Source organism: Miscanthus floridulus, chromosome 1 (assembly GCF_019320115.1).
Source record: "Miscanthus floridulus cultivar M001 chromosome 1, ASM1932011v1, whole genome shotgun sequence".
In the NCBI taxonomy this organism is placed as follows: Eukaryota; Viridiplantae; Streptophyta; class Magnoliopsida; order Poales; family Poaceae; genus Miscanthus; species Miscanthus floridulus.
The window spans coordinates 16,279,785-16,305,142 of NC_089580.1; the positions used below are offsets into that span (position 1 = coordinate 16,279,785).

Consider the following 25,358-nt stretch of genomic DNA (forward strand, 5'->3'; position numbering starts at 1 on the left):
GGAGTGGGAAGCGAGCGTCGCCCCTCCTTGGCTAGGTCTTTCGGTCGGAGACTGGATCGCTCTTCTGGCCTTTCGGTAGGTTTTTGGGCCGGTCCAGGAGTTACGCGTCGTTCGCAATGTTGTCTGCTGGGCCGGGCTTTTGCTGAAGCAGGCCCATTAGGGATCCCGGGTTTGAACCCGACACGTGCCTAATACATAGTGAACACTACATACTCTAAAAATATGTGTAATTCTTGCTTAATTTTTGAAAAGTCAAACAATTTTAAATTTTAGCTTTTTATTAGAGTATCAAAGAATGAAAAGTTTTACCATTCATGTTCAGGAACTTTGGGATTAAAAGGTTGTTCTTCAAGAGTTATACATAGCACATTATATGTTGAAATTTAAGGTGTAAATACGAAAGATGTCAAAGATATCGGTGCCTGATTAGAGGCGATTATAGTACCACGTAACCGCACTAAGCAAAAATTAGAATATTATAAATGCATTTGGTCAGATGAATAAAATTCACATGTGAACAATGAAACGGACGAATAGAAAAAACAAAAACAACGGGAGCATTTTCTTATATTAGCGTAGACGCTATCATGTTACCACACTGGTACTACAATTATGCGTGATAGTCTTTAACTATTCTTAGTCCGTCATATTTTTGTTGTTCGACAGACAGACACAGGCACAGCACACTGATGATCCTTGCGATCGGGCGATCAATCCAGCCATATCCATCGGATCCCCATCCAACGGCCCAGCGGATCTCGAAACCCACCGCACTAGGCCTCGCCCTTTCGCCCGACATCCCCCGCCGCTCTCGTTCCACTTCCATCTCCGATCTGTGATTCGTTCCAGCCGACGCCTCCGCATCCACCTCCCGGGAGCCGCCAGCGGCCAGCCACTCGCCGTCCAACCAGCGGCCGCCGTCCCCGAGCGGCGAGTTGGGGGGCGCGGCGAAGATGATCAGCAGGCAGCTCGTGCTGACCTACCTCTACCTGCTGATCTACATCTGCCTCTCGTCGGGCGTCATCCTGTTCAACAAAGTAGGGCTCTGCTTCCTTCCAATGCGGGTTTATGCGCGCCCCTATGTTTTCCATTGCGGTAGAGTGGTGGTGAAGCAAGGTAGCACTCGTTGTGTAGTGGGTGGTGAAAACTGATGTCCATTTTGCCCCAAATCCAGCTGATTTACGAAGCATTTGTATCCGTGTGCAGGCTTAGTGTTTTGCGTGTAGTGTGGTTCATGTGATTCTGATATCACGGTTCTACTTTGACTGGTCATATTTGTTAGGATTATTAGGTTGGTGAACGGTCTATTGCAACGTTTTGATTTCTATAGGACCTGAAAGCTGTAGCTATCGCTGTAAGGTGAACCGGGTTTTTTTCTATAGGACCTGAAAGCTGTAGCTATCGCTGCGCTTGTTCGTATCTGGCTTATAAGCCATGGATTATCAGCCAACGAACAATATTTTTCTCTCACACTAAATCAGCCAACGGTACTTTCAGCCATGGCTTATAAGCCAAACCAGTCCAAATGAACAGGGCAGTAAGGTGAACCAGGTTTTTTCTACAGCACACTGTCACTATCAGTAATCTGTGGTACAATGTGCCTCTAAGCATATTCCCAATATGACTTGGCGTGCTGAAAACACTGAGTCAGAATTTTGCAGGCATTGTGATTTATATGCATGTATTTTTGATTCATCTGGACTTTGATTGTGAACTTAATGCTCAAATTTTTTTTGACTGCAGTGGGTCCTTTCTCCTAAGTACTTCAAATTCCCTTTCCCTATCACGCTTACAATGATTCACATGGCATTTTCTGGAATCGTGACATTCTTCCTTGTCCGAGTTTTTAAGGTGGGCTTCTCTGCAACATTTTCCTTTATTCTTATGATGTTCCTGTTCAACCAAGTGACTTTACATTATTATTTCAAGTAACCATTGCTATTGTGAAAGAACATACACAGATAATATTATGATTGCCATCTTTGGTTTAGATTGTTAGGTTCTCTGGTAATGTGATTTACATTCCTGGAGCTGATGGATTTTGTTTTTCTATTATTTGTAATGCAGGTTGTTGCACCTGTCAAGATGACTTTCCATATGTAAGAACATTCACTTATTCTTCCCTTTCTACATGTATAAGTCTTGACTCTTGGTCAGTTGTCCCCCTTAATGCAGATATGCCACGTGTGTAATTCCAATTAGTGCCTTCTTCGCTTCAAGTCTGTGGTAAGCTAAATTTTTACAATGTGGTCTTGATCTTTCATTTCTTATATGTTGCAAGGACATGTATAAAACTTTCCTGTATCAAAATTCAAAATATGCCTATTCAAGCATGCATGAAATGGTAAAACATCTTATCTAAATTGATTATAAACATGCACAAACAGTATGATACTTGCAGTGCTGCTGGCTGATTTCCTTTGCACTGTTGCTAATGAGTTTGCTTGCAGATCTAATTGAGGTTAATTTTTTTTATGGGCATGCCTTTTTGAACCATTTACCTGGTAGCTGCTAGTATGGTATACCAAAGGCTAGAATAATATAACATATATAAATTATTAATGTTATTGTGGGTGAAATTCAGTAGCATGCTTCTTTATGCTAGCTTACTGTATGGATGCAGTGCTCCATTATTGGGCTAGATGCAGGAGTGCTCCATTATGGACTTTTGCTTGATTTGGTTGCTTTTATTCATAACTTTATCAAAGGCGCATCAGCACAGAAATGCATTGATGTAGCAGTTTGTTGTTCCAGAATTTTATAAAGCACAAACTTCACAACAACGACAAAAATACATGCCTCATTTACTCAAAAAGATTTATTCCTCCATCTGTATGTGACCTAGATGACACCTTGCAGTGCATTGCAGTACCTCAATCCTTGGTCTGCAAATTACCTGTACAATTATAACTTTGTTAGCTTCTGGCATTAGTATTGAACTACACTTTGCTAATTTCCCATTAGTATGCCTTGTTGTGCATGTTCTCTGTGCTCCTTTAGAGTTTCTTAAATGAGATGTGGAAAACACATATTTCCCTTATAATTCACACATCGATTTTGCTGGCCCCTTTTCAGGTTTGGCAACACGGCGTACTTGTATATTTCCGTGGCTTTCATTCAGATGCTCAAGGCCTTGAGTGCGTCCACATGCTACCCCCTCTATGTTACTTAACAAAGATCCATCCATGAGCTTATACAATAGATACTGAGTACTGACTCGAGTTTCTTTGAAATGCAGTGCCTGTAGCAACATTTATAATGGCTGTTTTATGTGGTACTGACAAATTAAGATGGGATCTCTTCTTGAACATGGTATTGGTCAGTGTTGGTGTTGTAGTTTCATCTTATGGTGAGATCCACTTTAATGTGATTGGAACGTTATACCAAGTAACTGGTATCTTTGCGGAAGCCCTCAGGCTGGTCCTAACTCAGGTCCTTCTCCAAAAGAAGGGCTTGACCCTGAATCCTATTACAAGCTTGTATTACATAGCCCCTTGCAGGTACTAGAAACTGTATTCTGATATTCTAAAGGCTCTCTTAATTGATATAATTTCTGACAAGGACTGTTTAGTGATATTGATATATTATGATATTTTTACAGATTATTTTTACAAGAAGAAAATCTGAAAATGCTTCACTGATAAAGCCTTGAAAATGCGTAGTCATTATAATTTCAAGAAGTTTGCTAGGTTTAGTCATTGTGATACGGTATCATTAACCATGTGATTTCTGTATTGCGAAAAATCTATAGTCACAGTTGGGTTCATTGCGCTGATGTCGTAAAGTGAATGAATATTGCTGGTATTTTGTTTAGCGTATATGATTGTGGACCGGTTGTCTTTAATAATATATTGGATGAACCTGTTCCTTGACAAAGGCTTCACTATGAAGTTTTATATGTGCAGTATAGATGATTGCTAGGACTTTCTAGCTACTTTCGTAACCTATATTTGTAATTGGAAACACTTTTGTAGTATAACTGGTTTTCCTATAACAGTGCATAGTGTAACTGTACTTTTGTACTCATTGTCTTAATTCTCCCCAAAGTGATTGTAGAAGCATATGTTGTACTCCAAGGGTATGCCTCAATTTTGAAACGCCTCAATTTGGATGGAAAAAGAGGTAGTTTGGAATGTATATTGATTTCCTTATGGAGCCTTCAGCCTCTTTGATGGTTTAGTTCAATATGTTGTCAATATTAATGAATGAGCCAAAGTCAAGAGGTGCTTTCACTGTCATTCTTTTCTTGAAAAAATAGTTGTCAATGAACATAAGATCCCATTTGCTCGAGGTTTCAAATCACAATGCCAAATTACTGTAGTGTTGAGGTTTTACTAGACTGATCCCCATGTGAATCTTCTTAGAGGTGCTTTGAAAGGACAATTTGGTTTGAATGTATCCGCAATTAAGATATCAGACCTCAGACTTAATATAAGTTATAAATAAAGTACACAGATTATTTTATCCGTTTTATTGTGCTTCTTGGCGTTTTTTCTTTCATTCATTTGATAAGTTATAAATTGGTAGTCAAGTTTATTCTAAGGCTTATTAGCTGAATTTCTTCTGTGATGGTAGTTTGATATATTATCTCTGTATACTTTCTAGGACACATTCATAAAAACATGGTTAATGATATGATAGTTGTGCTACCTCTGCACTAGTATGCTACACGATCTCGTACTGACTCAATTAAAGCATGGTTTTGCAAGATTGTCTTCATCTTTCAAAATCCAATCACATGCATTATAGATCACAAAAGGATTTTGGCTGTCCAAGTTGGGTACAAACTGAATTGATCATGGCAATTCAGATATCTCAATTTTGTGATAGATTAAATAAGTGATGGCACATTAATGAACTGGGTTACAACTCTAAACGATTGAATGCCTGCACTAAAAGATATCCTTGAATAATTGAATAATATTCCGTGCTTTATCTTTTATGGTAGTAGCATTTCTTTCAGTGCAGGTATTCTAGTTTAGGGTTGTAACACAATTCATTTTAATATTGAGCTAATTATTTCATGTTCTAAAATCTAAGTGTCTTTAATATACCTTTCCGTTTTTTCTGCTTGACGTTTCTTGATTATATTGTTTTTATGCAGTTTTATCTTCCTGTTTATTCCATGGTATTTGCTGGAAAAGCCAGAAATGGACGTGTCTCAAATTCAATTCAACTATTCAATATTTTTCCTGAATGCACTTTCTGCATTCGCATTGAACATATCCATATTCTTAGTTATTGGAAGAACTGGAGCTGTCACCATTCGAGTTGCTGGTGTTCTGAAGGACTGGATACTTATTGCTCTCTCAACTATTATCTTCCCTGAATCCGTTATTACAAGTCTCAACATAATTGGATATGCAGTTGGTAATTATGTAGTTGTTCTTTTGCATCTCGAACAACATGTTGATATTTTATATTATGTATGCCTGTTATTATTCGTTTCCTTAACTAGCATTAATTTTACGTGTAGCGCTCTCCGGTGTTGTCCTGTACAATTATTTGAAGATGAAAGATGTCAAAGCAAACCAGCTTCCAGCAGATAATAATTCTGATAGGGCTACAAAGGTTGGTATAAGTTCCTTGCTGCTATTTTTTTTAATGTTTAGTACTCCCCTTGTTTATTGTGCCTATCCGGAGATATGTTACATGTATAAGTGTTTCAAAGAAATAAGTGAGATGAGTGTTGTTCCACGTTTCACTTTCATTACCTTTTAGCTGTTCTCGAAACTTTGTTTTCATTGTGGTTAAAACACTGCTGTTATGAAAATTTTATCACCTTGGCCCAGCCATGAGCCCATGAGCATTATGTTGTTGTAAGCACTGGGCATAAAAGGTTTTGAACTAGAGTTGCTTCTTTTCTTCATCTCCCTTCATTTCTTTTAGAGTTCTAGAGACATTGCCCCAGTCCATATGCATTGTAATAGGACATAAAAGGTTCTACATCAGTTTTAAGTCACAGAACTGGAGCAGACCTGCTTATACAATCATTACTAGCTACAGCATTTCTCAACATAACTCGCCTCTGAAATGAAATGCATAGAACCTGATGGTCTCCTAGAAGTTCATGCATTACCTCTCTTATCTCCAGCTTCTTCAGCTTATTTTTAAGCCTACTCTGCTAAAGACCATCTTATATTAAGATACATGATCCCATCAAAAGGAGTATCAATACACATATAGCATGCACTTTTTTGTTTCTTCAACGTAGGTTTCCATAAGTGTAGATTGACCATTTTAAACTTTTGGCGTTTGTCTGTCATGAATACTACTTTTTTTAGAAAGGACGGCAAAAGCATTGCCGCGATTTCTATTAGACGAAGAAAAAAAAAGGCAAGTGCCCGCCCAGTTTTTTGAATGGAAACTGGGCCCAAAAACCATACAACCGAGAAGAGTGCACCACTCACCTACACGACTTTGGTACAACAATTGGACAACTATCAACTCATGCTACTACTTGCTCCAAATTGGTCGAATCGACCAAAATAACAACTCAACTAACAACTAGCACGACGACGCAACACCAGACAGCACAGCTTGGGGCGACACCAGACAGCACAGCATGAACACTACTTCTATACCTCTTTAACAAACTATTTAGATTTTCATGTTTAATGCAAGTGGTAAATGATTGCTTTCTAATTCTACGTGCAGGACAAGAAGTCTTTAAGTATATTCAGGCCTGACAATTCCATGGACAACAATGATGTGACTGTAGTTGGAGGCCTGGCATCAGAAGCTGCAGCAGTTGATGAGGAAGCCCCTTTGATCCCTTCCGCACGCCTTTCCTATGTTACACGGACCCAAACAGGCAGCTTCATTAACAGATAACCATGGTTTACCTATTTTGTGGGTTGACCATCACATCTTTTTGTTCCGGTGAATCTGAAAGAGGTGCTGATATATGTGTGGAAAAGAATATGTTTTCAGAAGCTCCTGCAAGTTGCACCTCTTCTCATACCATGACACCTGGATGTCTCCTCTTGATGTACCTTTTTTGCTAGGTGTGTATATTTTGGGGAGATACCTATAGGTGGATTAGAGAAGTTGAAGAGATAGGTTAGAACTTTTGCTTAGTATTTGGAGAAACACGTCAGCCCATGTGTTGGCTATAGTTATTCCTTAACCAAACCAAGCATATGGAAATGGTGTTAAACTGTAGATGTTGTAAAGCACTCCATAGGCTCTAATTTGAATTGTAGTGTTTCCTTTTTAGTTTGTTCTGTCATTGCTGCCTTCAGTACGAGCGGATTACCAAGTGTGAATCTGGCAAATTTTGCTGTTGTCTGCTGTTACAAGCAGACGTAGGTCACTCTAATGTGTTTTTACCTACTGCAGGCTGCCTTGTTGCTGCATACCCTAATTGTAAGTGCAGTTTTACTATGGCGTGTGGCGTGTGTTCCTGTTATGTCATATTCCATGCATCCATTTAAGTTGGACTTGGACTTGTATATTAGTATATGAAGATGATGCAAGACTCTAGAAACAGCTACTGCAATACCGTCTTCGTTCCTGCACTAAGCCGAGATGTTGAGCTATTTCCTGCACTATGTTGAGCTATTGTTTTCTTGGACTACCGTTACTGTTGAAAAGGAGTGATATACCCCTTTGGTAACATAGAGCTTTGCCATGGACAACTGGATACTGCTACTGCTACTGCAGTTATAGGTTTCCATGCACTAGTTAAGAGCTCTCAAGTCTCGACCTCTAGTTGCAGTGGCAGGCTGTCTGGCTGAGGAAAGCACCAAAGCTGGCAAACACGGGCTTGGGGTTGGAACAAAAAGCTAGTTTCTTAGGCTTATATGTTACTGTTGCCTGCCATATACGATAACGAAAACAAGAAAATAAGGATTTATATTTATTTTAACTAATATGTTCGTTCCGCTAGTTTATTTAGATCTTATACAGTTATACATAACAATAACTTAGCCTTAAACACGTCACCTCTGCTAAAGGTTGACTTTATACACTATCGAGGGCCTCTCAAGACCTTCGCTCGATCAGACCCGGTTTGCACCGGCAAAATACACCTGCCGGGTGAAAATTTAGAAACCAATTAAAAAAAGTATTCTGACCACTCAACTTTTGTTTTTGAAACTTGACACATCCATGGTGCATATAAATATGTGCTCACATAAAAAAATTTGAGATACAAATTTTTATTTGAAAAATTGATACAAAAATGACAAATTTTAGATTCATGTTCACTAAAAGACAAAATTCCTGAAGCCCATATTTAACCTTCTACACTAGACTATGATCTCGTTTGGCAGGGCTTCGGCTCTGGCCCTTGCAAGGAGCTTGGAGGAGCTAGAGCTGTTTTTGTATAACAGAGCCGAAAAAAAATGAGAGAATTTCTTATTTGACACTGGAAAAATGAGTCGTTTCTTTTTTGACCCTAAAATTTTCTTCGTTCCTTATTTGACACTCACTTGAACTTTCATCCCTAATATGACACTACCGTCCGATCGGTAGCTTCTTCCGTCAGAGAGCCTGGGACACGCTGTCAGATATTTTGATTAGGGCAAAATTGGCCTCCGTCGACTGTCCCGTGCGTGCGGTTCCCAGTCCTCTCTCCCGTGCGTCCTCTCTCCCGTGCGTCTGTCCCAGGCTCGATCCGGCGGCGAGCGGCGAGATTCCTGGCGGTGGCCGGCCGTCGGCGGCGAGATGGAAGGAGATCCGGCGGGGGAGTATGTGGATCCGGCCGGCGGCTCCCTCGGGCGGGGCTTGGCGGCGGCGGCGAGGTCCCCCGGGCGGCGCGCGCAGGCGGCTACGGCGAGCCCCCCCCGGTGGGTTGCGCAGGCAGCGCCGGCCGCGAGCTCCCCCCGGCGGGTTGCGCAGGCGGCTGCGGCAAGCCCCCCCCCCCCCCCCAGCGGCGCGCGCAGGCAGCGGCGGCGAGCCCCCCCCCCCCCCCCCCCCGGCGGGTTGCGCAGGCAGCGGCGGCCACGAGCTCCCCCCAGCGGGTTGCGCAGGCAGCGCCGGCCGCGAGCTCCCCCCGGCGGGTTGCGCAGGCGGCTGCGGCAAGCCCCCCCAGCGGCGCGCGCAGGCAGCGGCGGCGAGCCCCCCCAGCGGGTTGCGTAGGCAGCGGCGGCCACGAGCTCCCCTGGCCTGGTTGTAGATGCGGCGGCGAGCCCCCCTAATGGTACTGTCTTTTGCACAAATTCTTCTATATGTTGTCAGTTAACTTGCTGATTCGAAGAGTGGAATGCATTATATCACTGGATAGAATCTTTGCTTCTACCACAGAGTTTCTTTTTGAAACATAGAGTTTATGTCTCTATACTGCCATTATCATGTGTAAAGCAGGTACACATTTGCTCAACTGCCTTTAATTATCTTGCTTTGCAAATTCATTTGCTCTGATTCAGCTATTGTCACTTTGGTTGCCTGTGCAACTCGTGTCATCTACATTCATCTGTTGTTTTGTTGGTTCATTATTTATATTCTTTTGATCAAAAAAATAAATATATTTCTGGTCAATTGATGGATGGATTATTCAATTGGTCCAATGGTAATATATCCTCACGGGCTTTAGTAAAATATTGTCCTGTTTATCTCCCATGACCATGAGATACCCTAGTGATTCAAATATTTGACACGTAATCTGCCTTTTATTTTTTGCAACTAAAACATACAGATATTGTCACCACTCTGGCTTGCTGATCTGATCTGTAGAATGTATTCTTGTATTTGAATCTTTGATTCTACCCTTGAGTTTCTTTTGAAACGCAGAGTGTTTATCTGAATACTGTCATTTTCTTGTGTTAAGTCCCATTTGCTCAAACTGGCCTTCGTTTTAGTGTTTTGCAAACTCACTCACTAGTGATTTAGCTATTGTCACACAAGTGCTTGGTTGCCCCGTGCAACTCCTGTCATCTACATTCTTGTGTCTGAAATATTGTTCTGCTTATCTGTCATGAGAGAAACGCTAGTGATGACTGCTTTTAGAACTCTGAAGTCTGAGAACACATATATATTGTTGCCACTCTGGCTTGCTGAACACAGAATTTATGTCTGAAGTACGTACCTATTTGCACGCTGCTTTTCATTCTTGTGTTTTCCACACTAGTAATGAGTGCTTTTAGAATTTTGAAAGTCTGAGAATGGTGCTAGCCAGGCAAGGTGGTCTTTCTTAAAATAAAAAAGGTGTCCCATTTTTTTACAACTAAGGATCTCTAAGAAATTGCCACGTAATCTGCCTTTCCTTTTTCACAGCTAGAACATATACATGTTGTTAGTTAGCTTCATTGACTTGTATTCAAAATCCAGGCAGCACGCTCGGGCGGGATTTAGGGGACCATGGAGGGCCTGATAATGCTGGCACAAAGCCAGGCTGGCTCTTTGAAGGGTGAGTGCTAGCCTTCGATTCATCTAAGCAGTGCAAAAGTGATGTGCAAGTAGCAGTGTTGATTCCTTAGATTGTTCTTTTCATTTGCAGGATGGATCCAAATTCAACATATTTGCTAGAAATTAGACTGTTAGGCAACAAAAAGAAAGTTAGAAAGGATTTTAGGTGTTTCTGTTTTGATATAACTATTGATTCAGATTTGACAAACTATAAGGATTTACTTGAAGAGATTATAGAGAAGTACCCGCCAGGTTATTTGGAAGTAGCTCATCTTCAGTACTATGACCATGATATGAAAGAATTCCCTGAAGTTCATTCTGACCAAGATTTGTTGTCTATGTTTGAGAAAAATTCAAAGACAAAGGTTGTCGACATGTTCATTTCTTACTGTGATCCCTCTAAACCATTTGAGCCCATCAAAGAGTGGCATAGCGATGTGCAAAAGCAGGCTGCAGCCAAGAATGTTGCAGAAGATGAGGATAGGTACCTTTGCAACCCAGTACCAGAGAATGAGCATGTAGGTGTTGATGATGAGGTCATGTACTTAGAGAAGATACCTTGTGAAGATACAAATATGGCTATGATTGTGCATAAGGATCAGAACAAAGAAAAGGTTGAGAGTGAGGATGAGGATGAGGATGAGGATGAATTAGAGATTGAGTCAGGGACTGAATTAGAGGATGACCAAGAGTTGGTAGGACATGAGGCAGAACATATTCCAAATAGGGAATATAATAAAGAAGACCCTCCAATGGTAGTTGGCTCAACATATCCTAGCATGGCAGAGTTTAAGATTGCATTATCTCAGCATGCAATCAAACGCGAATTTGAGTATAACACAGAGAAGAGTGCACCATCTAGGTTCAGGGCCTATTGTTCAAGGCAGGAGGAAGATAATTGCCCATGGAGACTACCTGCTTCTACAACATATGATATGTGCACTGTAGTGGTAATTATTCAGCATAAATAATTTCTATTTTTTTTCTAAATATTTATTATGTTATGTTGGTGTAGCTTAATAGGGATGTTAATCTTTTGTAGGTGAAGAAGAACCCATATGCTCATTAGTGCTCAGTACAAGGAGGAAGAAGAAGGTCAAGAATGCCACCAAGCATTGGGTATGTGCTAAAGTTAAGGACTGGCTCATTGAGGATGGATCACTTGGTGCAATGGAGTTGAAAAAGAAGCTTAAAGAACACTACAAGGTGAGTGTCCACTACAAGAGGGTGTGGATGGGTAAAGAGCTAGCATTGAGGCATATTTATGGTGACTGGAACAACAGCTTTGACAATTTGTATAGGTTTAAGGCACAAGTTGAGAGCACTTGCCCTGATAGCGTAGTAGTGATAGATCATCACACGATAAATGGGAAGATTAGATTTAAAAGTTTTTTCTTTGCCTTGAAACCATGCATTGATGGGTTCATAAGTGGTTGTAGGCCATACTTAGCAATAGATAGCACTTTCCTGACAGGCAAATTTAAGGGGCAGTTAGCTAGTGCTTCAGCTGTTGATGGCCACAATTGGTTATTTCCTGTTTGCTTTGGAGTTTTTATTCTGAAACAAATGATAATTGGAAATGGTTCATGGAGAGAGTTAGAGAGGCCATAGGATCACCAAGGGGTTTAACCATATGCACTGATGCTGGCCAAGCAGTGATGTCAGGGGTAGGTGATGTGTTTCCAGAGGCAGAACATAGGGAATGTATGTTTCACTTGGTGTCCAATTTTAAGAAAAAATTTTATGGCAAGGTTTTTGATGACCACCTTTGGGCAGCAGCATACTCATGGAACCCATATTTGTTTGAGAAATATTAGGCTGCAATGGAGGCAGCAAAGCCAAGTGCTACTAATTACCTTAGGAAGTGGCACACTAGGCTGTGGACAAGGAGTCAGTTCTCAACCATTTCCAAGGTTGATTATGTAACCAACAACTTGGCTGAGTCCTTCAACAATTGGATTAAGCACCACAAGTCCTTGAACTTGGATGACTTAATGGACAAATTAAGGCAAATGCTTATGATCAAGTGGAACCAAAGGAGAAAATAGCAATGAAGTTAGATGGCTGGATTCTGCCCTGCATAATTAAGAAACTGAAAGAAATGAGTAGAGAATTAAACTTGGAGGTGCTTGAATGCTCAGAAGTTGCTGAAGTTACAGCATTGGGGGGTACTGGCTTTAGGTTTGTTGTCAACTTACAAGATAAGACATGTTCATGTAGACAGTGGCAAGTTTTTGGCATTCCTTGCAAACATGTAGTAGCATTTATCACATCACTTCACAATGCTCCTCTAGAGAAGTATGTAGACATGTATTACTCTATTGACAAGTTTAGAGCAGCATATCAGCACTTAATCCCTGCTATGACTGACAAACGCCAGTGGCCTAAATCTACACATGGATTTTTCATGCATCCACCTCTATTGAAAGCAACTGTTGGTAGGCCAAAAACTAAGAGGTACAAAGGCTGTAGTGATAATAAGAGGAAAAAAGGCCAGCACCAGTGCCCTATTTATACAGGCTATGGCCATCATTGGCACAACTGTAAGAAAGGTAATCCAGAGGACATTGCTGCTATGATGGCTGTGAGGTACTATACATGCTAACTACTTTATTGTTGATTGCATTTTTCTTTTGGCATAATATAGATTGTAACTACTTTCTTCTTTATCATGTAGAGGACCACCTAAGAAGGCAAAGAAAACCAAAACAGTAGAGTCATCCATTGTGCCTTTGGACAATGAAGCACCAGCAACTTCTATGTCTTTTCCACCAAGGTTAGCTCATGATTTTGTCTCACTTTTTCCCACAACAACCTACAAGTTTTGAAGCACTTTACTTTTGCCATGTTAGCCAAAATTTGGAGACAAGTACAAAGAGTAAGGATAACCAAGTCATTTCTAGTATTGGAGCATCAACAAGCGCGGAGATTACATCCAAGAAAAAGGCAAATAAGGGCAAATCTAGTTCTGGAGCATCAAAAAGGTAATGAGACGCAGTTCATGATATAGCTACTGTACTTCTGTATCTCGTTGAACATTCTTCGTGGGGTTTTCTAACTCAATAAGTGAAGGTTGAGCGTAACACTTTTCAACCTGGCAAAATTGACGGAATATTTTATGCACTGTCATGCTAAAAGAGAATGATCATTCACAATATTACTGAAATCTGGATTTTCTTGGCCTCATTTGATATGGTATTCATGTCAGTAGAATGATTTGTTCTCAGCTCCCTATCTCCCTGATGGAGCTACTAGTTTGCCATTGTCAATAGTGTAACAGTCTTCTACACTAGATGTCTGGTGCTACATATACAACCCTTTCTAGCAAATCTAGTTCTGTCGTTACTTTGTTGCTACTGTTACTTTGTTGTCTCTTGTTCAAATCTAGTTCTACCGTACACAGGTCAATATCAGATTCAAATGAACCTACGCCTACTGCTGCTCCAGTCAAGGCAAAGAGCAAAAAGAAAAAGGAGTCTACTAAAAAGAAAACCACTATTCCTATGCTACCACTTGACAGCCCTGCAATGGGCACAAGAAGCAAAAAGGTCGATCCTGCTAGCTATGCAATGAGCACAAGAAGCAAAAGGAGGTTCAGCTTGTGATCCTCATGTATCTGTGAATTTGGACTCCGCTTTGTGTGTGAACTTGCATGTATCCGTGAACCTTTGTGTGTGAACTTGCATGTGAATTTGGACTCCTGTGAACTTGCATGTATATGTGAACCGTTTTGTGTTTGAAGTTAATGTGGTGCTGATCTGTGAACTTGCTATATCATGTGTCATCATCATGTTGTGTAAATGTTGAAAAAATAGTTGTTAGAAATCATAAAGCATGCAGCTGCATGCCGGATTGCTGGTCCTGAGATCGATCGAGTCTGTGTTGCTGGAACTGCAAGCAGGCATGGAATGAAAAAAGGGAAAAGGTCCGTCCGACCCCAAAAGCTACTTTCCCCACAGGCCAGAGGTCACATGACACGATCTACCATCCTATCGGCCAAACTGGTTAGCTCAGCAAAAACATGTTGACAAAAAAAAGAGAGAGCAGCCAGCGGCCAAATACGCTGCATGCATGCGTCCGTGCCTCTGCATGCGCCCAGCGCCCGCTGCATGCATGCGCCAACACCAGGGGCAAAAAGGTCTTTTTAAGCACCACTTAACGCTGTTAGCCGATAGAGTTGACTGCGGTGTCATATTAGGGATGAAAGTTCAAGTGAGTGTCAAATAAGGAACGAAGAAAATTTTAGGGTCAAGAAAGGAACGGCTCATTTTTCCAGTGTCAAATAAGGAATTCTCTAAAAAAAATAGTTTCTCCTTGCTGCTCTTCAAAAATGTATTACAAAATTGTTACTGGACCTATTTTTGCTAAACATTTTTCAAAATAACTTCATATGCACGAAAAAACTGCTCTACATGAGTAGCCAGAGCCGAAGTCCTTGAGCTGGAGCCTACTAAACAGGTCTACAGAAGAGAAAAAAAAGAGGCAGAGACTATCTCCACGAGACAGCCGTAGACATTTATACCACGCGTCTATGCATAATCATCCAATATATGAGATTTTTCTCACACGTTGAATGATTATATATGGACATACATAAATTTATATTTATAGTAAGTACCCACGAGTGCCTTATGGATAGTCCCCACCTTTATTTTCTCCTTTGATTTGATGGATACCGTTACCATACCCCCGATAACCGGTGTATGTTTATCCCTCGCTCCAGCGGTCCAGCCCTGCCACTGCCATATCTTCTCTTCCATTTCCCCCTGCATGCGCGCTCTGTCAGTCTCACTCTCGCTATCTCTCGTGGTCGTGGCGACGACTGGTTGACCGCCGCCGCCGCCGCCGCTCTACAGCAGGTGCCCAGGTCTTCTTCTCGTCCTTCGCCGGCGACAAGCGCCACCAGGTGCGCCCACCCCTTTGTCTTCTTTTCCTGCTGTGCGAAACCGAGCTCTTCCTGCTGTGCGAAACCGAGCTCCCAAACCCTAACTTAAGCTATTTGCATTCGGATCTGATCTAATTACAAGTTTATGCATGTATTATGCCTACTAACTTCGATTGTTTTGCAAAAATTATCACCCATGTCCTTACTGGGTCCGCCCAGCTAAAAGGTTGTGGTAGCTTTTTGACCTTTTAGATGATGTGAGTTGTTCATTAGCCTTGGCCGATAATTTTTCCTCTGTGAGGATTGACCCAACTGTGAACATGTTAAGTGGTAATTTGGAAATGGCTCCAATGATTTCTCTCTTCTAACATTTTTGTTGATTTGTTGACTGCGAGTCTCTGTATTTATGCACTACTAGATCTCATATGCTCTTAAATGTCCAAGAGAATCATCTTTTTCGGAGGTATTTAGAATCTGAGTCTAACCGTGTGTGTATTAAAACTGACTGCAAAAGGATGCATAAATCATTCGTAAAATTCTTGTTGAAGCTTAGACTACATTATGAATCCAACTTGTGAATAGAGTGTAAGCTCCACCATTAATAGTTTAGTGTGTAGCATCAGCTCTGGAATTATTCATAGGAAGTCTATTTTACTCCCTAAAGTGTTGCTAGAATTTGTTTGTTACCTTAAAGTTTTTTATTTGTTTAGTTAGCCCCCTGGTTTTACAATACAGTATTTAATGCTGTCATATGTAGTTATTTATTTGTATTGACACCAATACACCATAGAACATAAGGTTCCTCATTACTTTGGTAATTTGTGTGTGGCTTGCTTCTGTGGTACATTTGTGAATATTAGATAGTAATTTTCATGTGACCACAATCATAACTCTGTGCGCACAACTTAATGAAGATTATATGTCAGTAACTTAAATATTAGTCTCCGGTTTGAGGTATACCTTTTTTTTTCCTACTGTATCCGCATCTGTCCTTAGATGACATTAGATATAACCACTCTCTTTTTGATAGGAAACAGCTGTGCTTAATGTACTACCACTATTTACTCTCATTTTTTTTTGGTATTACTCTATTTGTAATATGCTTACATTCAATCACTTACGCTTGCCAGCTTCTATATTCCTCTCTTTATCTGATGCCCTTGGTCTTCACATCTGGTATTCTGCAGGGTGATTCAAGTACTGTGCTTTCACCAAGATGTCTGACGGTCAGGAAACTGACAAGAACATCGAGATTTGGAAGATCAAGAAGTTGATCAAGGCATTGGAAGCTGCTAGAGGCAATGGCACCAGCATGATCTCTCTGATTATGCCACCACGTGACCAAATTTCCCGTGTGACCAAGATGTTGGGTGATGAATATGGTACTGCTTCAAACATTAAGAGTAGAGTCAATCGGCAATCTGTTTTAGCAGCCATCACTTCAGCTCAGCAGAGGCTGAAGCTGTATAACAAGGTTCCCCCAAATGGACTTGTTCTCTACACTGGAACAATTGTTACTGAAGATGGCAAGGAAAAGAAAGTTACTATTGATTTTGAGCCCTTCAGGCCTATCAATGCATCCCTGTACCTTTGTGACAATAAGTTCCACACTGAAGCTTTGAATGAACTCTTGGAATCTGATGACAAGTTTGGCTTCATTGTTATGGATGGTAATGGAACTCTTTTTGGTACACTGAGTGGCAATACTCGTGAAGTGCTTCACAAATTCACTGTTGATCTCCCAAAGAAGCATGGGAGAGGAGGACAATCTGCTCTTCGGTTTGCTCGGCTTCGAATGGAAAAACGTCATAATTATGTCCGAAAGACAGCCGAACTTGCTACACAGTTTTTCATCAATCCAGCTACCAGTCAGCCTAATGTTGCTGGACTTATATTGGCTGGTTCTGCTGATTTTAAGACAGAATTGAGCCAATCTGACATGTTTGATCAGCGTCTCCAGGCCAAAATACTTAACATTGTTGATGTTTCATATGGTGGGGAGAACGGTTTTAACCAAGCTATTGAGTTGTCAGCTGAAATTCTAGCAAATGTGAAGTTCATACAAGAGAAAAAGCTGATTGGAAAGTATTTTGAAGAAATTAGTCAAGATACGGGGAAGTATGTGTTTGGTGTTGATGACACATTCAAAGCTCTTGAAATGGGTGCTGTGGAAACACTGATAGTGTGGGAAAACCTTGATGTCAACAGATATGTGCTTAAGAATAGTGCAACTGGAGAAACTGTTATCAAACATCTGAACAAAGAGCAAGAAGCTGACCAGAGTCATTTCCGTGATCCAGCTACCAATGCTGAGCTGGAGGTTCAGGAGAAAACCTCACTCTTGGAATGGTTTGCTAATGAGTACAAAAAGTTTGGGTGCACACTTGAATTTGTTACCAACAAATCTCAAGAAGGATCTCAGTTTTGCAGAGGATTTGGTGGCATTGGTGGCATGTTGCGCTACCAACTGGACATCCGTTCTTTTGATGAGCTTTCTGATGACGAGGGTGTCTATGAAGACTCTGATTAAGCAAACATCATTCATATGGCTGTGCTGGACCCTGGATTGATGCAATTGCTAGTTTTGTTCTTCCAAATTTTGCTTGGTTATTCAGTTTTTGAGGAGAGTACTACTTAAGACACTTGCTTTGTTTCCTCTGCCGCAGCTTACAATTGCAATGCCAAGCACATCATTGCAATCTGGTTGATACTTCATGTCCTGTTGTTATGTAGACATTGGCTCTGTCCAAGGTTTGATTTTAGCAAATGCTCCAGTGACAGTATTGCAAATGCATCTATTTAAGTTTCATGTGTTGCACTCCTTTGGCGACCATGGTTGTTACTGACGCATGGTGTAACAAATCATCTACATGTTTCCACAAAGTTCGCTATTTTTTTTTTTGGGAGTTGGGTCATGCTAGCTTGTTTTCCTTTTGAATTTTGCTCCATTTGGACTCTGATCGATTCAGCGCCATCTTAGTCATAGCACGATTAAACTGGCTTCAAGTGTCTTCTAATTCATGTATGTACCATTAAAATGCTCTACATTATACAAAAAATTCAAGTTTGAATTCTACATGCATGCGTGAGCATGGATCATTTCTTCGGCAATGCTTTCTCCCATCCCCCGCAGGAATCATCGCAGCAGCTCTCCTCGCCTATGACCCTGTTGATCGTCCTCCCAACGCAGCTTGCCGACGAGCATCCGCTGTCCCTGGCGTTGTCGAAGTCCGGCACAAACCCCATGAAGATGGGCGGCTGCACGTCGAGCTCCCCGTTCGTCTGGTACACCTTCTCGACGCCGCCATCCTTGCGGAACCTGACGGTGCAGCCGCCGATCTGCTGGGAGCAGAAGAGGTTGTCGTGGCCAGGGTTCTCGAACACCCGCACGCCGTGCGCCCAGCACCGGTTGGCGCCGCGGTAGGAGCAGAGCACCTCGAACACCTCGTCGCCGTGCACGGCGGGGAACGTGAGGTTGGCCTCCGCGCCGCTGGGGATGTCGGCGCGCGCCGACCACGCCGACCGGTTGTGGTTGTGCTCGCTGAAGCCGTAGCACCGCAGCTCCACGTTGCCGTCGGCCAGGTCCATCTCCTCGCCGACCTCCTGCTCGTTGCTCACCACGATGAGGCGGAGCACCTCGGTGGACACGAAGGGCGACGGCCGGTGGCGGCACTGGTAGTGGAAGAAGGAGCTGAGCGCGACGGCGGCGACTATGGCGACGGCGAGCGCGGCGAACTTGACGGGCGCCGTGGCCATGGCGGTGGCGATGCGACGGCGGTGGCGGTGGCGTGCGGACGGTGCGTGGGGGGATTGCGGGGACGATCGAGATGAGGTACGTGTCTGGTGGAGGTCGGCATGCAAAATGGCGCGCGTGTGGCCGATGCATGTTTCGAAGATGGCTTTGGCTGAGGTTTGCCGAGGAAGGCAAACTTAGACAGCGGACGGAGAGGAATGAGCTTCTTCTCTTTGTTGCAGTTTAGGACGGGCGCCCGCCGCCCCCTAATTTTGGGGTGTTACTGGACTGACTGCGTTTGCCATGACCATGATGGGTCGTTAATCAGCTCGTTTTCGAGGTTATTAGGGATAAAAATGATCTAGGAGTTCATGTCGGAAACGTGTCTAGCCCAGTCACAAGGGGAGGCGCGGCAAATTAAAGCCTAGCCGCGCCAGCGTGGCCGCGTTTCTAGTTCATGTCGGATTCGAACAACCAATCTCCTCAGTCGGATTCCCGGCCAACAGGGGCATAAGCCGGCGTCCCATCGATCGCGTTCTACGAATTCGTGTACGACTCGAACAACCAATCTCCTTTGTCGATTCGTGTTCGCGACGACGATCGATATAAAGCCCGGTGTCCCATCGTCCCTGTCCCATACTCCCTCCCATCGATCGTTAGCGAGCCATCGAGACCCTTTCCTCCTCAGCGCCTATCTCGACAGCTTTCCTAGTTCCCTTCCCTGCAGCCAATCCAAGCGCACGCGCCGCAGCGGTGATGGCGCTCCGCCGGTGGAAGCCCTTCTTCCCGGCGTTCGGCGCCATCGACACGGCCATCGAGGCCGCCACCAAGGGCTGCTCCCGGGACAAGTACCGGCAAGTGAGGAGCGACCTCGTGGAGATGCTCTGCGACTGCGATGCCGCGGGCAGCGACGACGACGTTCGAGCGGAGGGGCTCTGCCGGCTGCTCGACAGGGCCATGGCCGAGGCGCTTCTGACGCTGCGGGCGATCCCGGTCCCGGTGACGCCGACCATGCTGGCGGCCACCGACGTCGCCAAGGCCGTCGGCGGCCTGCTGAGGCACGAGGCCGGGTGGGTGCGCGCCCTCGCGCGCGGCATCTTGGCCCAGTGGAGTTCGTCGATCGAAGCCGAAGCCGCGTCGACCGAAGTCAAAGGCGCCGCCTTGGACACGCTGTTGCAGATATTGTGTGAGCACGAGGTGGCCGCTCCAGTCACCGCATCCATTCGCAGCGGCCCTGAGACGACAGTTCTTCAAGCAGATAGTATCAAGCAAGCCGCCAAGATCTCAGACCTGGAGTGCCCCGAGAACAAGAAGATGCCTCCTGGTGTTTCCTTTGCTGGCGGCGATCGCGTCAGGAACAAGCAGACAGGGGATGCGAAGCGCAAGCACCCAGGAGCAGGAGCAGGAGCAGGAGGCTGCTACCGAGAAGCTGATGACGTGAAGCGGCAACGGAAGGTCCCGGAGATGGTCGAGCACAGGCCGAGGATGGAGCCGGCGAGTAGGAGCCGAGTTAGCAGCTGGAGATCGACGGACGAGAGGCACTTCTCGACGTCGACGCGTCATAGGAGGGTTTAGGGTTGTGTGAGAATCCAGGGTTGTCCATCTTTTGACCTTGTTTATGCCTTTTTTCCCCCTGCTTATGATGTCAAGAAGTCAAGTGCTGTATTCTGAATGTGTAAAATACTACAAACTCTTATTCTTGTTGAGCATGCATCCTGTTCGATCATTTCTGATCAGAACCTTTATGCGACCGTTTTATGCATCGTCTTCATCAATCAGTAAGAAAAGATCCGAGAACCAGATTGGGATAATTGGATCCCACCGAGATCGTGTTCTTTCGCAATTGCAGCTTAATATTTGTCCTTCTCTACTGATGGCAATGCCTCGACGATCAGATTTGAAGAACCCGTAGTAGCGGAAATAGGTTCGGCTGGAGAACCTGTATCAGTCAGAATCTGAAGTCACGCATAAAGGCGGTTCGACTAATCTTTGCCAAGCACCGGAATGCCCAGATTACACAATATCGAGCACTGATGATTCAAGTTAGGAAATCCATGATCCTGCTTATAAACCACACAAATGCATTCTATAGGTTTGCACGGGAATGCCCAGATTACACAACCTCATTCACCCAATAATGCTTCTTCACTCTTCAGGTTTAGTAAACTGGGGTGCATTTTTCAGCTCATGCACAGTACAGGCGTGACAAATATCTTCAAACTGAGGCCTGTAGCGCCATCTTCTCCCAGGCTCGCACATAAACCTGTAGCGCACACTGCAAATTGGCCCATCTGCAATCAGCACGATAAAATAACCACAGCTCAAACTCCACAGAGAACATACTCACAACATTCTGACCATACGGAATGCACAATTGATCGGAGTGGCTCTCTTTTATTCCCATTTTGCTAGCCAAGCACAAGGCCGGATTTGAACCATTGGGCCAACCAAACACACTAGGCAAAGCTGAACAAAATAGTATCTTCAGGCTCTGCCCTAGAGATCTCAATGCTTCTGAAGCATGTCCCTGAACCAGTAGGCTGACGCCTCTGGGTGCCGTTCAAGCGTGTTGAAGTCAATGTAGACGATGCCAAACTTGGACGAGTATCCTGACAGCCACTCGAAGTTGTCAAGGAGAGACCAGGCGAAGTAGCCAGCCACGTTTGCGCCCTGATCTATGGCTTTTTTCAGCTGGCCGATGTAGCTTCTGTAGAACCGCACCCTTGTGGTATCGCGCAGGTACTGGTCACGGGTCAAGTTTCCAGGCTGATCCATTCCTGGTAACACAAAAAAAAAGATTGATATATGAGGATTCCCTTGGTACGCAACGTGTTCATGTGAAACATGAAATAAGTAAATATGGAATTCTGTTGAGTACCATTCTCGGTTATGTAAACAGTTGGATTTCCATACTTCTCCTTGAGGTAGTTCACACATCCGTACATCCCCGTTGGGACGATGTAAAGCCAGTTAGAATTTGCCTACATCCGCACAAGATCATGCATTGGTTAGCAAGGATTTATTGTAGTACTTCTGAATTTGTAGCTAATGGTAGCATAATATGCACTATGCAGCGCTAACAAAGGAAATAACGTTGAGAAAGAGTAAATGGAGGAACTGCATACCTGTGGTCCAATTGGTTTGCCATCGCGTGCAGCTACAGAATTTATGGGACGAATGTTTAGGTTAGGTTAAAAAATATCTAAGGCAAATATATTTATACAAAATATAGAGTTTAAGGCAAGAAACTCACAAACATATTGAACCTGCCAATCGGCAGAGTAGCTACTGGGCGTCTGCTGGACCAGTTTCTGTCCCTTCATGTAGCTGTCTGTGTATTCATTGATGCCAATGTAGTCTGCTGAGCCCTTGACCAATTTAGCTTGCTCAGGAGTGAACCTGGGCAGCCTCTCTTTCACAAGATCTTGCATTATCTGTGGATAATGTCCATTTATCAATGGATCAACAAACCTGCATCAGATGTAACAGTTAACTATATTATCACTTGCAGTTTTCATTTATCAAAACTTAGGTTCTGACAGAGGATATAGCTTACCATCCAATGTGGAAGTCCCTAGCTCTTTGGGCCGCTGCTTGGTCATCAGGTGAGTTTGTAAGAGCTTCATACCAATTGAAGTCCAGGACTATTCCAACCTTACCCTTCTGAGCAGCCTACGTATTGAAAACATTATGCCACTCTTCCATCTGCAATTTTAAATCCAAGAAGTAATTGAGATTCAACAGGTATGTCCAACTATTTAGGAAAACAAGCTAATGCATTTAATGAAGAATAGAGTTATAAATATGAAAGTATGTTGAGCGTATTGTTCCAGGCATATTTTTTTTTAACGAAATGTTCCAAGCATATATAGACCCTGCCACATTTCATTTAATAATAAAATAAAATTTTGGACCGCACACTTCATTGAATAAAATAACATCAGCCTAGCTTTTATTTTCAGGGGAACTTTTGAGATCCTCAAGAAGAAATTACCTGATATTTTGCACGGTATCTTGCAACTGTAGCAGCATGTGCCAAGAGAAAATTATGAGCAACAATGTAAGGTTCGGTTGCTGAATTCCCACCGGCAGCGCATTTGGTGCACCTTTGAGGAGGATTTGACCCTTTGTCATAGCCATGACACATAGCTAGGCTAACATATAATTTCTAGAGTGCTTCTATGTTCTGTATTCTTCTTTTGGGAAAACACAGAAAGTCGTCCATAATATGACCAGATATAAACAACAATTAATTTTTAGACTGACTTATGCCATCTTAGCGCTTAACCACCCTCCATATTTCTTCTCAAGCGCAAGAGGAAGATCGTAGTGGTAAAGGTTGATGTAAGGAGCCATGCCTGCCCAGTTGTCAAGGAGGGACGTTCAGTTATGTTTACATAGGTAACACTAGGTTCCAATGAACATCTCAGAAGTAGAATTATCCAATTCCAACTTATTTGTTACCTTTCTGAAGCAGATAGTTTATCAAATTGTTGTAATATGCTACACCTTCTGGATTGACTTTCCCCTCGCCATCTACATAATCCAAAGATGTATAAGCAGTAGTAGCACCCAAAAACACATGTTTGCGCAATCATGTTACAACATAAGTCAAATTTGTTTACCTGGGAAAATCCTAGACCATGAGATTGAAAACCGGTAAGCATCAAAATTCAAACTTTTCATGAGATCAACATCTTCCTGTAGAAGAACAAAAGAATTAATCATAAAGCCACCAAACTCTCTTATATCTCAGCGTAGATCGGTTCATCTACTTCTCATAGTCAGGTACCTTGTAGCGATGGTATTGATCCACTGCAATGTCTCCATTTTGATTCCCCGCAATATTTCCTGTTCATTGCAACAAAACAAAAAATAGAAAATCTTAATGAATGTAGTTTAAGCAGAATAGTTTACCACAGTTAATGAGAATCAAGATGCATAGATCTCAATGAATGTTTGGCGTACAATCAACATCGGATTAACTGTTGTCCAACATTTCCTAGTTGGTTCATAGTTTTTTCTGCCTAGATCCATCTCTTGCACCCCCACCCCCAAAATAATGTCAACTACTACTAAGTACTAACCATCTAATCAAGTAGCCACTTGCTCTCATTGTCAAACATTCGGAGATCCAACCCGTAATCAACGCCTGATTGGCTAGGCCATGGTAATTCAGACGCCCTGTTGTTGCAGCACTGATACGGCAACTGACGTGGGTGGATACTGGATAACCAGTACCTGGATCCATGCTTCCTAGGACTACCCACGCTTACGCATCAGATTTCCTCACTCCCGTGCCAACCGAAGCAGTCAAGCAGAGTTCAGCGTAGCACACAGTGATGAAGCGAAGCGAAGCAGTACCTGGGACGTGCGCGAATGAATCCCAGATGGAGGGGCCCCGGCCGTTGGTGGACGCGGCGCCCTCTACCTGGTACGCCGACGTCGCCGTCCCGAACACGAACCCCTTGGGGAACGACGCGCGGCTCAGCCCGCCCAGCCAGTTGGCGCCCTTCGCCCCGGCGGCGTAGACGCGGACACCGCCGCCGCCGCCGCTGGCGACCAGCAGCGCGACCGGGCGTCCATCTCGCTCCGCGCGCACGCACGGCGGCCGGGCAGTGTCAGCTCGCAGTTCGCCCACAACCCACCGGCGTCACCGCGTCAGCCAGCACAGCAGAGTAGCAGAGGCGCAGGCCTTCAGCGCTGCTAGACTGCGCTGGCGCACTAGCTGGCGTGTCCCTACTATTTGTTGCTGCTCACGTCGCCTCTCATCAATGAGTAGTGTCGCATGTCGGTGCGGTAGATCGAGGCATCTCTGTGCGTGGGGCCCGGCACGCGCAAGACAGGTGCCGGTGACCGAATTTTTTATAATTGGGTCCTTTTATTAAAAGTTTATTACAAATAGATCTCTTGCAGAAAGAATTCAGAAAATTGACCATCAGCTCGGCGCCATTGAAGCTGACGCCGAGCTAGACGCCAGCGTCTCTGGCGCCGAGTTTCTGAGCACGATCGATGACCTGCTAGAGGGCTCGGTGTCAGAGTGACTGGCGCCGAGCTCGGCGCCGTAGATCTTGGCGTCGAGCTCGGCGCCGTAGTGATTGACGTCGAGCTCCCTGCATTTAACCCCGGCCCAACCTTCTTGCCCGAACGTTCTTCCTCTTCTTTCTCTTCCCTTTCGGGTTTTTCGCTCTCTTTCGGATCATCCTACCTCACGAATCGTCATATTGGACCTTGAAAACATTGATTTAATCCATAGATCTTCGAGAGCAAGGTATCCTCGCTCCCCTCCTTATTTTTTCTGCATCGGTTCGGTATATATTAGTCGGATTTTTGAACCTAAGAATCATCACCACTTAGGGTTTCATTGTATCCCTCAATATATGTATTATA

At 43.6% G+C, this 25,358-nt stretch overlaps 3 protein-coding genes and 1 pseudogene across 3 annotated transcripts; 3 read left to right on the forward strand and 1 right to left on the reverse strand.

Moving 5' to 3' along the window:
* Nucleotides 1-647: 647 nt before the first annotated feature.
* On the forward strand, nt 648-6,965 carry LOC136474267 (probable sugar phosphate/phosphate translocator At1g48230). Its single transcript, XM_066471857.1, has 9 exons — nt 648-1,037; nt 1,744-1,851; nt 2,068-2,099; nt 2,176-2,226; nt 3,076-3,137; nt 3,239-3,500; nt 5,105-5,370; nt 5,477-5,571; nt 6,658-6,965. Exons 1-9 carry the CDS (start codon nt 954-956, stop codon nt 6,832-6,834), a joined length of 1,137 nt encoding a protein of 378 aa, XP_066327954.1. The 5' UTR covers nt 648-953; the 3' UTR covers nt 6,835-6,965.
* An 8,125-nt stretch (nt 6,966-15,090) lies between these two features.
* LOC136474275 (eukaryotic peptide chain release factor subunit 1-3-like) lies at nt 15,091-18,143 on the forward strand. Its single transcript, XM_066471870.1, has 2 exons — nt 15,091-15,256; nt 16,423-18,143. The coding sequence occupies exon 2, from the start codon at nt 16,452-16,454 to the stop codon at nt 17,763-17,765; it is 1,314 nt and encodes a 437-aa protein (XP_066327967.1). The 5' UTR covers nt 15,091-15,256; nt 16,423-16,451; the 3' UTR covers nt 17,766-18,143.
* Nucleotides 18,144-19,649: 1,506 nt separating this feature from the next.
* Nucleotides 19,650-20,695, forward strand: LOC136474283 (uncharacterized). Its single transcript, XM_066471879.1, has one exon. The coding sequence runs from the start codon at nt 19,725-19,727 to the stop codon at nt 20,541-20,543; it is 819 nt and encodes a 272-aa protein (XP_066327976.1). The 5' UTR covers nt 19,650-19,724; the 3' UTR covers nt 20,544-20,695.
* An 18-nt stretch (nt 20,696-20,713) lies between these two features.
* Nucleotides 20,714-24,618, reverse strand: LOC136474294 (beta-glucosidase 7-like; annotated as a pseudogene).
* Between the last annotated feature and the right edge of the window lie 740 nt (nt 24,619-25,358).